This window comes from Abrus precatorius, unplaced genomic scaffold (genome assembly GCF_003935025.1).
Source record: "Abrus precatorius isolate BTA unplaced genomic scaffold, Abrus_2018 Scaffold2, whole genome shotgun sequence".
Taxonomy (NCBI): Eukaryota; Viridiplantae; Streptophyta; class Magnoliopsida; order Fabales; family Fabaceae; genus Abrus; species Abrus precatorius.
Window position 1 is genome coordinate 1,005,788 of NW_020874362.1, and position 16,448 is coordinate 1,022,235.

Sequence of the window (16,448 nt, forward strand, 5' to 3'; positions counted from 1 at the left end):
TATAAAAGACTTACAAGTAAATTTTCTTTTGTTAAGATGGAAGTTCAATATCTAACATTAAATATATACAGAATGGCTTATTAAAACAAGATGCAAGGAAGCGAAATAAATATAAATAGTTGACAAAATAAATAAGAAATATTAGTCAAACGCTGTTATCTTTACGCAGTTTTTGTCGATCAATTAGTACAAATGGTTTTTGTATCACTGAGCATTTGGGTTAAAACAAATTAGAATATATTATATTAAAGTCGATGCATAATATTATCACTTCTATTTATTTCAATTTTCAATGAAATGAGTTGGCATCAAGCCTTTGCAGTTAAGGAGACGCAACGCAACCACAAAACTCTACTCTTCTGCCAAGTGCTATGGTAATTCCAGCTCGCATTCCCTTGTGGACGTGCATTGTGGGTAATTGCTGTTAAGGAGACCCCACTTTGCCCAGTCACTGACATGACATGGAAATACAACGTTGAATAAGATAAAACTTAGGAAGCATCGCGGAAGCAACCATCTCTTTATCTGCTGCCACTTCGCAACCAACCCTTCCCCTTACTGCCTTGCACTCAATAACTTTCCTCACCATTGCACTATTGCTGTTCAAACATGGCACATGTGCTGTCCCTGCTGCTAAACGGAGTTGGAGGGTTTGTCAAAACGCTTTGGGCTCTGCAAGAACGCCGTTGGTCCTACACTTTCGACTTTGTGGCCTCTGCTACCATGTCCGTAACCATGACGGTTGTGCTCTGCTTGTTGTCCATTCGTAGTAGTCATAGACAAAGACGAGGTGATATTGTATTTGCCTCTTTCTGATTTAACTATTCTTGGATATCCAATAACTATCTCTTATACATTCTGCATTTTGTTTTATCAAATTCTGAGTTAAGATATCTTGGCTGCTGCGCTGGATAACATGAAACAAGAATTAGCTCTGTTTTGCCCCTCACTTTAGCAAGCTTACACTCTTTTAGTTTGGATAATTCAGATGTCTAAATTCGTGTTTTTAATTATGTCCGTTATGGGCAAATATAGATTTGCATTCCCAGTAGAAATGTCGTGACTTTGTTAACTTGTTCTTTAGTCATTCCTCATTAGTCATATATGATCATTAATAAATCGGCAGAATCGCATACATCCACGGCATGGACATACAATGGATTAAAGGCAGTTGGTGTTTTAAGTTCATATTCGTAATTATCATCCAATAAGGTCAGGTGGTAAAGTTTGGATGAATTATTATGGAAGTATTTGTAGTTAATCCATCTGCGCATTTACTATAAAACAAATCAAGTAAACAGTACCAAAATTGTTCAACCTACTAGCCCATAGCATCTTTCAAATTAGTCAATTGCCCACTAAATTTGTTGAGTAACTGTTGTATTTTTCTAATATATCTTCCTATTAGTTTTCTTAAATACTCTATAGAATAAGTATTAAATACATTAAATGTATTCAATTGTTTCCTTTATTTAATAAATAAGATTTTATAAGATTTTACTGTTGATTTTGATTCAATTTCTAATATAATGTCTTCACATTATTAGTTTAAAACAACCTTGTTTTTACTCTACTCTGGTATTTCCTGGCTAGCTACTTCCTGCTGTACAAGCTTCAATAACACAGCTAAGCAATAAAGTCCATCAAATCAAAAGTACCCTTGTTCACCAATTCATAAGTACCCTAAACGATTCATAAGACTTTACGTTTCTTAAAAGGAAGCTTCCCATCCAGTGCATGCATTTAGAATTAATAGCTTGTCAGCTTTCCCAAGTATAACTCCTTGTTATCTTGTAAGTTAAAAGATATGGCTTTCTGGACAGTCAGTTGCTTGTTAGGTTAGCCAACGCTCGTTGCAAGTAATCATGTAGGAGTATGGGAATGAGACTAGTAGTACCACGTTTAATATATTAATACAATGTTTTTTGAAAAAAGATATAAATATGGCAAAAATATATTAAGTAAATTTTCTTTTTTGAATATATTTAATGTTTATATTAGTTTACCATATTCTACTACTATTAATCTTTAACCTCTCGAAAATTTTATTGAAAATCATGTTTATCATCAAATTTAAATAAAAATAATATATTCAAGTTATGATACTAAGCTCTTTGTTATCCAAAAAATTGTATAATCGTAAATTTAAAGGTAATGAAATAAGCTTTGGGATTGAGAGTTGTATAATATTCATACGGAGCATCTGATATGCGTACAATATGGGTACATTACCAATTTTGAAGGATTTGTGTGTCATAGCTGCACCAGAATTGGGTATCAACACAGAAATGTCAAGGGCAAGGATAGTGTTACCACCCAGTTACTATTGTGTGCTAGGATGACAGATCTTCACGGGCACTATACACTCCGCATCGACCAATAATTATTCGCTTAAAGATACAAATCAGATATAATAGGCCTGTCTTACTACGAGCTATAGCAATCAGCACTAATTCCTTAGTCCATCCTCATTGCTCCACATTATTTATTTAGTCCTGAAGCAGATGTGCAGGAAACGATGATTTCCTTGCTGCTGGAAGGAACACATTTTTATGCGCCAAAAATTACATTACACACAATAATATAACCACAGGTTACAAGGGAGGTCCTTTAAGGCGATGTCAAGCCCTAAGGTATCCATTCTCCTCCAAGTAGGATATCACTATTTCAGCCATATCACTTGGAGACTTGCAGTCATTTCCTTTCTGTTGTAATACTATCTGCAAGATAAAGAAGGCTCAATCTTTTGAAATGAAAGTGAAAGGCGGAATTGATAATATGGAAAACACAAGGGCAATGATTTAGACGATAGTTCAGCAGAAATTTCAAAGGCAAAGGAAACTATGACATCTGGCTTATATACTAAACCTATGTCCTATCCATTTAAGATCAGAAAAATGAAAGAAAAGGAAAAGAAATTAAAAAATGAATAGAATAAGCTGCCCTGTCCAGAAGACAAGTGTTCATTTCCACGGTAGAGGCAAAGAGAACTAAAATCTTTCAATTATAATCAGGATGGTATCTATTTGCTATTTGATAACAATAATTGAATGTTGAAGTTTTCATACCGTTTTTGCACGGGTTAATAATGACTCAATAATTGGTTAACATGTATAAATTAAGTTAACGGACTAATAACCTGTTCCAACTTGTCAGTGACATATTTGTTGTCCTTTATCCAAACTAAATACCTAGTTTGTCAATTATTGAGACATAATTAAGATGTAACTATACCACCAACGTACGCAATGCAACAAATACATACCTCACAAGTACACGGTGGTTCATATGGATCATCTATACCAGTGAAACCTGAACAATACCAGAAAAAGTAATTCAATCCCAATAGAAGAACTGTATTCCAGAATGATAATTAGAAAAAAGGAAAATAAGCATGATATATAGCTGAGCTGCTGATATTAACGTTGTTAAACAAAGAATCCAACAGTACATTATTGTTGCACACATGGGTACATAATATCAAATTAGATTGCAGGCAGTAATGTGAATATTTATACCAAGTTACCTTTGATCTTTCCAGCTCGAGCAAGCTTGTAGAGTCCCTTTGGGTCCCTAGCTTCACACACATGTAGTGGAACGTCTATGAAAACCTACGTGTGGGCATTGTTTTAACCATGATTTATGAAGAACCTCTTCTTGTTCAATAGTCGTACAGTACCCTATTAGCATATGCTAAACTAACTATACTATTTGGATCACCATAATAAGAATATACCTCAATAAAATCTCCTTCTGGAAGTAGTGCTCTGCAAGCATCTCTATCCTTTCGGTAGGGTGATATTAAACTAGTGATGCAAATAACACCAGCATCTGCAAAGAGTTTTGCCACCTCACCTGAAAATTTTTAAATCATGACGTGATTAAAGGGGGAAGAGCTAACAAAACGTAAGAACAAAATCTAGACATGCGTATAAATATTGTAAAAGGTAGACTCACCAATCCTTCGTATGTTTTCTGAACGATCTTCTGCTTTAAAACTAAGATCATGGTTCAGACCATGCCGCATATTGTCCCCATCAAGGATGTAAGACAGTTTTCCTCTGGAGTGTAAGCTTCGACTCAAAGCACATGCAATAGTGCTTTTTCCTGTAAACAATAAGGATGAGTCAAGAACTGAGAGCGAGGGAGGGCATAATGGTATATCCTGATATAAATACGATGTACAAACTAATCACATTATATTTCATATCTGCAATTATATCTGGCGATAAAATTGAAGTGCTTTGGCCAACACCGTGCTAAAAGTTACACATTTTCAATAAATGATGACAATATTTTTTAAATTGTATAGATTTTAATAGTCATATAGATCACCAAGAGAATAAATAAGAAACAGCTGCTCATAGGCAATCTAGCTGCTGATACTTGGACATTATGTTAACTTAGGGCTAAGTAACAGAAAGCAGGGTTCGATATGGATCTGCCCTATAATATACTTTAAATTATATAATTTGCCAGCATTGATAGGCAAAGAAAATTCATTCGGACTGGGTAGTTGATCTAGGGCTAAAGTGAGTTCAATTTTTATTCCACATGAATGTGTTAAATTAAGCTGTGCTTGAACCACAAAAATATAGATAGAGCATTGGTTGTGAGGTAGGCAAAAGAAAATCAGTAGTTTGAACTATGATGATTTCAACAGCATAACTAGCTAAGGAAGTTTTTTAGTGCCATTACATACTCCAAATAGGTGTTAAGTAAATTCTGCTGATGTAAAAATAGTAGAAGTATGCATTCTGTGACTGTAAGGGCCTATTATGGGTCCATCTAAATCTTGACCATTTAGAGTATGTTTGTTTACATTTTTAAAAGGAGTTTTCTCTTTTTAAAAATTAAAAATACATGTATTTTTAATTTTTAAAAAGAGAAAACTCTTTTTAAAAATGCAAACAAACATATCCATAGTATTTTATATTTTAATATTGTTTCACATTATATATCAAGTTCAGTAAAAAACAATTAGTCTGTAGTAATTTTGTTATGTCTTAGAAAATTTGTAAAGTAATTAGTGTTTCCTTCAGTTCATTTGTCAGGCAATATATTAACAACTGTTGTTACAATTAGGTTGAAGAAATGTAGTGCATAGTGCATAAGAAACAAGACGCTGGAACATTTTTAACTGCTCACTTATACAACAATACAAACAGTAATGAAACCGGAGCATATACCTAAATCAATGCTCATTGTTCCCGCTCATGCATTGAATTTCAGACAACAGACAACATATAAAAAGAATCATACAAAATCCATAGATACAAACGAAATCACCCTTAGAATCCTGGAGTCTTTAAGATAGAGAGATAAAGGAAGCAAGGACTCTACTCTTTCACACAATTGTGCTGTCATCTCATCTTTGCTTGATTTAAATGAACAAAAGCAGTCATTCAGAGAGAGTAACTATAAAACGCCACAAACCTGAACCACTGAGGCCAGTTAGCCATATAACACAGCCTTTTTGCTGAAGTAGATGCTGTCTATCTTGTTTCTGAATTGGACAGTCATGCCACAAAATGTTCGTCGAGTTTCCAACATTTGACATCTGGCGGAGATTTTTACCTAGTCACATAATAGATTGGTTAACAATTTGAGCCCTGATTCCCTTGAATGAAAAAAAAAAAGTCAACTTCCCATACGTATGTATCAATATTCAATCCGTACACTATAATTCAACAAAGTCAACAGATTTCCAGCTTCAACCCTTATATAACCTATAGAAGACCCAGGGTATTTCAAGTCTTAAAGCTTAAATCAAGATGAAAAAAAAAGGAAAACAAAAAACAAAAAAAAAACAGCATAACAGAAAGAACTCTACAAAACTTACCATTTTTTCTATTATTTATTAGAATCATTTATGATGCTCACCTGAAAAGTCACCTCAGCACCCTTTATCAGCTCTCAAGAGCCACTGAACAGGAATATGTGCGTTTTTATCATAGATGCATCGATCTTAAGTTGACTGTTTCGGCACAGCATAGACGTAAAAGGTTGCTATAGCTACACGGCACCGAAATATGACCCTACGTAGCTGAGTTGTACAAATTTTAAATGGCTCAACAGGAATCCCTTACTTCGCCGTCTTTTCTTCCTAATAATTATCTCGTTGAATTTGAACGTCCATGACCAATGGAAATAGTTGCCATTTTATTTTTAATTTTTTAAAAATAAAGTAAAACAAGGTTTTAGATTCCGAATGTATCTAAATAAATTCCCCGCACGGACTTCTACGGTATAACGAAGCTCGTTGAAAATTACCTATAATAATGACTCTGAGTATTTGCATTCCAGAAAAGGTATTCTAGATTCCAGATCTTGATACTGAATCTGAAAAGAAAAATAGTAGTACCAGAAAATGTAGCAGCACATTCCTCTGTCCAAGACGAGTCATAGTCCTCCTTTGCCTTAATTGGCTTGAACCAATTCCCAGAGCATTTTCGGTTACACTCGTCGATCAAAGAATTAACGGCGTCCTCCTTCGCCTTAATCGGCTTCAACAAGTTCGATCTCAAACCGTCGCCGTGGAGGACCAAGCTTCTGCGACAACGGTAAAATCCGGCGGCGACATTGATTCCGCAGAGCTTAGCGAACCCTAGCTTATCTGCTGGCGGCGACGGCAACGTCACCGACGGTCCGCATTCGATGTTGTGGAACATTCCGGAGCGACACGGCGGTCGCGGCGCGGCGGTGGTCGTAGGAAGAAGAATTAGACAGCGAAATGAAGATTGTGTTGTGAGTTTGAAAGAAAGAGAGAAGGGTGAAGAAGATTGAGTGGGTGTGGTTTGAAGTTCGGGCAGCAGAAAGTCCCTTCCGTAACCGTTTTCTGTTATGGCTAACATTTTATACTAAGCTTAGTGCGAACTCGATTTGGCATTAGTCATTGGCACCCTTTTAATAACAAAAGCCGTGCACGGGATTTGCCACCCTGTGATTCTGGCTCGTTGCTGAGAAATAAAGCTCGTCAAATCAGTATGTCTGTAACATAAATATTTATTGGTTTAGAAATTTGTTGATGTATCAACTTTTTATAAAATAGCTCTCTTGATAATTTTTAAAATTTAATTATTTATAATAATATTTTATTAATTTACATCCAACCTTTTAAAATGTTATTTTTTCTTACATTTCATTTTATTTTCACATCTTCCATTAAAAACATTAATCCTGTCATCTCCTTTTTTCCATTATAATTATAACATAGTATTTGTTGAATATTAATTTTAAGGATTAAATAATGTTTTATCTTTGAACTTCACTCAAATTTGTAAATTAGTCTTTACATGTAAAAAATTTATAAATCAGTTTTCATGCGTATATTTATTTTCAATTTAGTTCATGCCGTTAAGTTTAGAGTAAACGACATTAAATAAGAGACTAAATTAAAAATAAATATAATATAAAAATTAATTTATAAATTTTTTACATGTAAGAATTAATTTACAAAATTTTATATATAGAGATTAACTTACAAATCTGAATCAAAAGTATTTTTATAAATTTATAAAACACTTTTTGTTTGTATCTTAATTTTGCAATTCATTCACACTTTTCTTTTAATCTCTGCCTCTAACTTCACTATCTTCTTTCTCTATGTAAACTTTAACGGAGGTCATAGTCTCTTTTTCTTTTAACTTTTCCTCCTCAAAATCTAATCAACTCTTAACAATCTTTACCGAATTCTCTTATCTTCTCAATTATTTCATCATCTTCACCATCACTCTCACCCACACCACATCCATATCAACGTATCCCAAACCTCAATCCTTCATCAAAATCCTCTCCATCTTTGAATGCACCTTTATCAGTATTGCTAGTAACAGAATTACCAACGTATAGAGAATAAATTGAAAATAAATATGCGTATAAAGACTGATTTACAAATTTTTTACATGTAGAGACTAACTTATAAATTTGAGTTAAGTATAAAGATCAAAATATTATTTAAACCTAATTTTGATTTAAAATTTAAATTTTTTTTGTTGATAGCTTGCATACAGAAGCTTTTTACAAATCTCTCGCTCTCTCTCCTTTATAATAACTCACGCATATATGTTACCCATCACTTCCACATTTGTTTATATATATATGTTATATATCTATATCCATATCTATGATAGTGATATTTATAGATCATATTTTAATTTCTTTTATTAATTTTTATTCTCTCATGCAATAGTTAACTGAATACATTTTTTAAACATTTTAATAATTTAAATTTTATTATAAAATTTGATTTTTTATTAATTTAATTATTAATGTATTAATAGTAAATGATTTTTACTTGATGAATTGAATTTTTTATATAAATTACATGCCTTTGTGTATAATTAAATTGATATAGAATATTTTTACTACTGAGTCTTAATTAGACCTTAATTCAATTATTTTAGCATAGTATCTATTTTGTCATTATTTAATATTTGAGTTATAAGTTGAGTTTTAGAGCTTATTTTTAATGTGATTCTTGTTTTATAAGAAAACTAAGAAATGAGTCTATAACTCTCATGAAGAAATCAAAGATTTAATCTTAACATCTAGAGCCAAATTTGAGCCTAAACCAAAAGTGAGAGGAGATAAACATGAATTCTGATAAGTGTATAATATTTGAGTCCGATTTACAAATATCTGATTGGACTCATTTTAGTGACATTTGAAAGCTAACATACATAACTTTGATTCACCGTTAAACCACAAAGCCAAACATATGCAAATCCTAGGATGAAATCAAAGTGCAAATTATACATTCATTCTAAGATATTAGGTGGTTATCATTTAGGATACCTATTTTCTTAAATTATTGTATTTTTTCAAATTTTAGATTGGGTGCAATATGATTTTTTAAATTTTTATTAGGATTATTTATTATTAGGATTAGAATTTTTAGGATTTTGATTAATTCCTATTTTTAAATTTTGAACCTAATGAAAGGATGGAAAAAAACAAAGAAGAACAAATTTGATTTTCTTTTCTTTTGCATCTTCTTTCTTATTTTCTTAACTCCTAAATTCTGTGCTCTTCTATCTATAGAAGAGTAGTTTTTGTTATCTAATTCAAGAATCAAGAAAACACAACATTTTTTAGAATCAGTTTACAACATTTATTATCAATTCCAATTTTCTCCTCTTCTTTCTAATCTATTTAATTTCATGAATTAAAGATATTCATTCTAATTTCAATTTAGAAGTAAATGATTTATCATCATTTAGTTGAAGTGTATGAATCAATTTTTTAAAAATTAGGGTTAATTATGTGCTATGAAAATTAATATATTTTGATTAAATTCTAGAAGTTTTTGAATTTTAATTGATTTTGTGTTAATCAGATACATAAATGTTTTTATGTGATTACTTGGTTTGGATTGAAGTTTTCTTCAAATTTAACACTACTAGAAAATCTGCAAATATAGACAAATTTACAGACGAATTTTTTTATTATTATAGACAAATTTTAGCATTACAGACAGATTTATAGACGGTTACAGTCTGTCTGTAATATGTGCGTCGGTAAATAATTACAGATAGATTTGAAAATTCGTCTGTAATTCATTTATGAAATTTTTTAAAAATTGTTTCATTTTTTTATAAACCCCTAAACTAGAAAGGAGACGCAAAGCCTGATTGAAATTGTTCAAAATTGTAGACGATCTTTGAACGGACATTTTCCTTTGTTTCAAGAATTCTATGGCGCTGTGTATGCATTGAGGAGGACTTATTTTGCTCAAAATAACAGGTTCCAAACTACAAATCACAATATGAATACACACAATTAAATAATAAAAAGTAATATGAATACATCAATATAGAATATACAATAAGAAAAGGATGAAATCCCTAACCCTGTGTTATTTGATTTTCTCTTCCTTGAAGTGGTGGGCTTTACTTCATTTTTCTCCTCATTAGTGTCAGATATGAAAACTACTCTGCAAATGAATTATAACCTCTTAGATGCAAGCAATCATGCATAAATTGGACAAGAAAAAAAGAGATCAAAAACCTGAGCTCCTAGAGAGAGAGAGACGAGAGAGAAAGAGAGATTTATGAAAAATGAGGAAAGGAAAGGGGGAGGCGCGATTTTATGAGTTTCAGACATTACATACGGAAAAATCTGTCTATAAATTGTTTAATAAAATGGTGCATTTTAAAGGTCCATTTACAGACGGATTTTTCCATCTGTAAATTTGTCAAGTCCATTTACAGACAGAAAAATCCGTCTGTAAATAGCCAGATGAAAAGTCGCTTAAAAGGGGTAATATTTACAGACAAAAAAATTCATCTGTAACTCTCGCTCCCAATTTCCCTTCAATTTTCAAATTACAGAAAGAAAATTTCGTCTGTAATTTCTGTTTATATAGTTTCGCGCCAAATGACGGACAAACTACAGACAGATAAAAATCTGTCTGTATTACAGACGGATAAAAATCTATCTGTAATACAGACAGATTTTTCAAAAAAAAAATCATAAATTCATCTGTAAATCTGTCTGTATTATAGACAGATATTATCCGTCTGTAAATAGCGCTTTTCTAGTAGTGTAAGTTTTAACCATTGAATTAAAATATTATTAATTTTGAATTTAATGATTAGGTGTTCTTATTTTCTTCTTGATTCTTGAATTAAGTGTTTAATTATTTGATTAATTCCTCTTGTTTTAGATTTTGTTCTATCCATTTTATCAAATTTCCTCGTTCTAAACTTTAATTTCATAAACTGCTTTGATAATCCTTAAGAGACAATTATAGTTGCTGATGAGAATTTTGTGTACGTATGACAAGTGGACCATATCGTTCAAGTAACAAAAATAGGTGAAAATCGAGATATCGTCCACAAGGAGCTTGTTAATTTGTATTTTCTTAAAATATAAAAGATTTGAACATATTTACGGAGGAATGATTGATGAGTTTCATACTTTAAAGACTGTAAAAACATAAATTTAAAGAAAACAAAGAAAAAATGATTTTTAACCAAATTAAATACTATTGGAATTGAATATCATCATTCACCCTCTTTGTATTCTTTTGATTCAGTGATATATATATAGATTACGAAATCATAAATTCCTATACAATGCACTCAAATCATTTATAATGATTCTTTAGTTACAAAATCCTAATATAATTTCTTAAATATCGATTCCTCAAGTATTTAACAAATTATCCAGTAGTAAGATCCAACGTTTAAAGTAATTGATATATTGTTATATATTCCTAAAATAACAATATATCAAGTAATATCATTCAGATAAGATTCTAAATCATATTTTCCAATAAAAACTTAGATCCAACATTGAGAAACTAGCCACCAAATAGAATCAAACATTAAGAACAGAATGAAATTACCAAAATTTATAATAATGCCAACATCTATATATATCTGAATCAAAAGGAATACATAGAGTTAGAAGATTATATTCAATCCTAAACGTAAGAAAATTAGCCGCTCATCGCAACCATAACAACAAAAGACCAAAGGAGATCCAAGAAATTTAGTTCTAAAATTGTTTCCACAAACTTTTTTACCTTCTTTCTCTAGTTTCTCTCTCTAAAAGTATTCAAAAATGAAGAAAAGAAAAAGATACATTGCAAAACGTGTGAATCACCTTAAACAGGATTCAGGATAAGTGAATTTTCGTTGGAGTGAGAAAATCTCACTCTAGCAAGGAGAATACTTCATGCTGAAGAAAGGGGTTCTCGCTGCGCTCTAGTGAGAACAGGGGTCCCAAAATCACTGCTCTTTGTGCCCTTCTCACTCTAGCGAGATATTTTCACTCCAGCAAGATTGAGTTATCAAAAACTCCTAGTTTCTGTGGCCTTCTTGCTCCAACAAAAGATTTTTGCTCAAGCGAGGGGATCACATATTCTTCTTCTCTTATTGACTTTAACTTTTTGCTTGTTTCTTCAAAATCATTTCAATCTTTACTCTTCTCTTAGCTTAAACTTACCTACAAAATGAATATTTGGAGATCAAATGCAACTAACTTCCATTATATTCACAATTTATATATACTAATGCAACAATTCTAGATTTAAGGGAGTTTATGACAAAAATTCACCTAAATAAACACCATCAATGCTAAAAAAATACCATCAAATTAACTTAGATCTAACACTTATCAAACTCCTCCCAACTTAGAATCTTCCTTACACTAAAGCAAAGTGTTTAAGTGCAACAAAAAGGCAACAAAACATAAAAAATTCCTTTTGAAAATGGTTTGCAAACAGTCAAGCTTCACATTGTTAATGAGCAAAAGTTCCTAAAGATTTTTCAAACCGAAGAGAAATATTCATGATGAAGCACGCTGGTTCAATGATTCAAGAAAAACCAAGGTATCAATGCATGTCATGCTCATGAAAATAAAAGAACAACCATCTATTAGTCCAAGGAAAATCTCTCATCCTTACAAGGTAGGTGTTTCCTTCATCTCTTTCACTAAGCTTTTAGGTTTAGCTTTACTTTTTGTTTCTCATCAAACCATTTACATACACCAAAGGCATAGATCATAAGGCCTTTCAAAAGGGTTGTAATGTGGCTAAGTTTCGAATGAATCATTGTTTTTCTAGGAATCAAAATGAGTTAGAGCATTAAGGCAATCAAGACTATATTATTATTCACTTTGATGCTCTTTATCCTTTTTCTACCTCACCATATTATACCACAAACTCTTGATTCATTTTAGTAATCTTATCATAGTTTCATATGTTTTTCTTTTCTTTAGGTATTTTTTTTATGTTTTTCTTTTTCTTTTCACTGCGCAATGCCTATTCTATTTTACTTTTCTAAGAGAGGGTCCTATTATCTCTTTTTTAATTTGTTTCCACACATAGCCAACTTAACTCCTTCTATACAAGTCGTCAAATCTTATCATGTCCTAATGCTCCTCCTCAAAGGTATGAAAGATCAAAAGTTTATTTAGAAGCTCAAGGGACAAGAAACTTTCAAAAAACATTTGGCTCAAAAGGGCTTCCAACAAAAATTGAAATCATATTTTGCACAAAGGTCAGCTTTTGACTTTTAGGCTCTGTTTATTTTTATCTACACTATGCCTTAATCACTTCCTTGTCCTTGTGTGTTTAATAGTGATAAGAAACTTAAGCAAAATTAACCATCAAACTTTAGTGAAAATCACTCAAATGTTTAGGCTGCACACACTCACTTGGCTTTAAGTCCAAATCGCTTAACTAAGGATGTATTGTTCATTTCAATTCACCTACTTCCTAAATTTTATGGCCTAGTTGGAGAGAACTCTCACAAGCATGTAAAGAAGTTCTATATAGTATGTTCAACCATGAAGCCACAAGGAGTAGAGGAAGACCACATCAAGCTAATGATCTTTTCTTTTTCATTGTATAAGTCTGCCAAAGACTAGCTATATTATCTACATACATGTTCTATTACTTACTAGTAAGACATCAAGAGGCAATTTTTAGAGAAAATTTTCGTTGCCTCAAGAGTTGCTGCTATAAGAAAAGACATCAGTGATATAAGGTAGATAAATGGTGAGACTTTACATGAGTGTTAGAAAATATTCAAGAAGTTGTGTACTACTTGTCCACATCACTAAATAAGTGACCAGCTTCTAATCTAGTACTTTTACAAAGCACCTTTGCCTTTCAAGGAAACTAGTAGATAAACCCTATATTACAGCTAGAGAATTGATTGCTAGCATGACTGTCAATGCACAAAAATTTGGTACAAGAGCTATATATATTCTCAACTAGAGGAGTAAATGAAGCCCAGCTTTGATTGCTAACCAGTATGGAGAACCAAATTGAATACTTGACACCATTAGTCAAACAATTGGCTCTTGGTCAAAAACAACCCCAGCAAACCATGCCTTTGATATCCAATATTTGTGGAATTTACTCCTTTTCAAGCTATCTAACAGATCAATGTCAAAAACCGACAAAGACCAATGAGACAGTTGCTAAAATTTTTCCTAGTAAACTTTATTAGTAGCAACAATAAAGTTACAATCCTGGCTGGAAAGATCATCTGAACTTAAGGCATTTTAGCAACAATCTAATTAACAGTTTAGGCAAAATTTTACTGGTCCAAGCATAAGAAAATTTTCTCAAAACAACAATGCAAAACTAATATTGGCAAAATTGGTGAAGTGGATGGCAACTAACAGTGTTCAGTTCCACTAAAGAACAGAAGCTAGCATCAAATACAAATTAGCCATTTAACCACAACTGTTAATGAACTGAAGTCATAGAAATATGGAAATTTACCTTTTCAAACAGTGAACAAAATAAGGAATGTGAGTGTCATAAGCTTGAGAAGTGGAAATCATTTGCAAGAGTCAAACCAAATTGGAAAATCAAGTCCTAAAGCAAAATAATATTCAACAGAAAAATATAATTCTATAAAATAAAAAGAGATGATGTTGAACCATCTAAGACCAACAATAACAAACAATGTGAATCAAGCATCTTTCTTCCTTTCCCAAATAGAGTGACACGAAATAAGAAGATAGTAGAGGCATAGTTGGACAAAGAAATCATAGAAAAATTCAAAAAAGTGAAAATCAATATTTCACCCTTTGAAGCAATAAAATAGATTCCAAAATATGTCAAGTTTCTCAAAAACTTATGTACCTATAGGAGACTGAAAGGAAATATGAAGGTGAGTATGGATAGAAATGAATTTGTCATCATTCAACCAAACATTCCTCCTAAGTGCAAGGATCTTGAGACTTTCACCATAAGAAGCAAGCAATTTAGTCAAACTATTTGAATATAGGAACCGCAATAAATGTCATGCTAAAATTAGTATATTAGTCATTGCATATTAGAGAGCTCAAGGCAATAAGAGTGGTGATTTAACTTGCCAATCAAAGCACAACTCATCCCAGGAGACTTCTAGAAGATATATTGGTAAAAATAAATAAGTTTATTTTCTTTACAAATTTTTATGTGCTAGACATGGAAGAGGATTCACATGTTAATCAACCAACATTAATCTTAAATAGACTGTATTTTAAAAATATTAAAACTAAGATTACCGTGCATTTTGGGACATTATTCATGAAATTTGGAAACAGTAAAATATATTTTAATTTGTTTAATGCCAAAAGACATCTATCAGACGAGTATAACATATTTCATTTAAATATCATTGATTAATTAGTTGATGATGTGTATAAGAATTTCAATATTCAAATTGTGATAAAAAAATTCATGATATATATACTATTTGTATTGAAATTTATGCATGCCTATAAAGTTGAAACTTTTTTTTTTCTTTTTGCTGATGTATATGTGAACCTTGATGTTGGAATTTTAAGTTCAAAATTTGTTAGAACATATGCTGGTTGGTTGTGTGGATTCAAATTCTATTTTTTCATATTTTTCCGTTTCTAATAATTCTATTTTTACATATTCTGTTGAGTCTATAAGTTTTTCAAATTCTAATGCAGTTTCTAATTCTGGTCTTTATGTGAATTCTGCAAATAATTTTATGCTGATTTTTCCAACCTCTATTTATTTACCAAATGCTTCATTCTGCAAAAGAATTTAGTAGATTAAATCAATTTTTGCTTTTATGTTACTATGAATACATATCACTTGCCAAGTGACTAAAAAACTTTTAAATCTCTTAACAAATCATTTTATAAAGCAAAAAAAGGATTTTATTTTACAAAGCATTTTTAGCGTTACATGATGCAACAAATATTTCATGTATGTTGTTTTATTTAATTAAAAAAAACATATTTTTACTAAACACTAGAAGACAAATAGTATACATTTAAACAAGACTAACATAAATCTGTACAACATAAAATTATTCATTGCCAAAAATTGAAAACATATCATATAGTTTTAACAGGTATTACTTGTGTTGAGCTACAGTACAGTGAGTGGTTAATATTATCAAACGGTTAAGTTTTTAATTTTTTTGTTGCAGTGTTCTTTCTTTTATTTCATTATATAAATAGCTTGATATTTATGTAGCTTTTGCCGGAGAAAATAGGTCAGGCCAAGAATTTGCATCCCAAACTCTCAAAGGTTTATCGTTTGCATCCCAAGATTTTACTATATTTATACCTTGACATTTTTATGATATGCTATCATTGTTTGTTGTAGTTTTATTGTTTCAGAAACATGAATAAAAATTGTTTCAAAAGTGTGGGGCGAAAACTTGTCAAGAAATAAAAAATATTATAGCAATTTTTGTTAAATTTTCTATAATTTCTATCTCTAATTTTTTATTATTTTGAAATTATTAATATCTTTTGATTTTGAATTTTATGATTCTTACTTATATTATGATTCTCACACACATCAATAATATTAAAAAGACTTACCTAAATTCATAACTTTGACGTATTCTCTTTGTAATTTTGATGTTTTAAAATTTCTTCTAGCTTTTACTACTTTGTTTTATTTTTTCTTTAATAGTTAAGAGAAGGTAAATTTTTCTTATTACTATAAAATT

At 31.2% G+C, this 16,448-nt stretch overlaps 1 protein-coding gene across 3 annotated transcripts; it reads right to left on the reverse strand.

Moving 5' to 3' along the window:
• Nucleotides 1-2,156: 2,156 nt before the first annotated feature.
• Nucleotides 2,157-6,978, reverse strand: LOC113857826 (adenylyl-sulfate kinase, chloroplastic-like). Of its 3 annotated transcripts, none has more exons than XM_027490051.1 (7): nucleotides 5,884-6,263; nucleotides 5,437-5,577; nucleotides 3,958-4,107; nucleotides 3,737-3,855; nucleotides 3,527-3,611; nucleotides 3,266-3,312; nucleotides 2,157-2,720 (listed from the first exon to the last, which is right to left on the reverse strand). In XM_027490051.1, the coding sequence occupies exons 2-7, from the start codon at nucleotides 5,558-5,560 to the stop codon at nucleotides 2,622-2,624; spliced, it is 624 nt and encodes a 207-aa protein (XP_027345852.1). In that variant the 5' UTR covers nucleotides 5,561-5,577; nucleotides 5,884-6,263; the 3' UTR covers nucleotides 2,157-2,621. The 3 variants fall into 3 exon arrangements, with proteins under 3 accessions (XP_027345852.1, XP_027345851.1, XP_027345853.1); XM_027490050.1 differs by lacking the exon at nucleotides 5,884-6,263 and adding an exon at nucleotides 6,365-6,978 and having other exon boundaries at nucleotides 2,178-2,720; XM_027490052.1 differs by lacking the exon at nucleotides 5,884-6,263 and adding an exon at nucleotides 6,365-6,430 and having other exon boundaries at nucleotides 2,178-2,720; nucleotides 5,437-5,560.
• Between the last annotated feature and the right edge of the window lie 9,470 nt (nucleotides 6,979-16,448).

Coding starts and splice junctions, on each gene's coding strand:
- LOC113857826 (XM_027490050.1), bottom strand. CDS start 6,854: ATGTTAGCCATAACAGAAAACGGTTACGGAAGGGACTTTCTGCTGCCC. Junction 3,313..3,526: donor TCGAGCTGGAAAGATCAAAG/GTAACTTGGTAT, acceptor GGTATTGTTCAG/GTTTCACTGGTATAGATGAT. Junction 2,721..3,265: donor AACCACCGTGTACTTGTGAG/GTATGTATTTGT, acceptor TTTATCTTGCAG/ATAGTATTACAACAGAAAGG.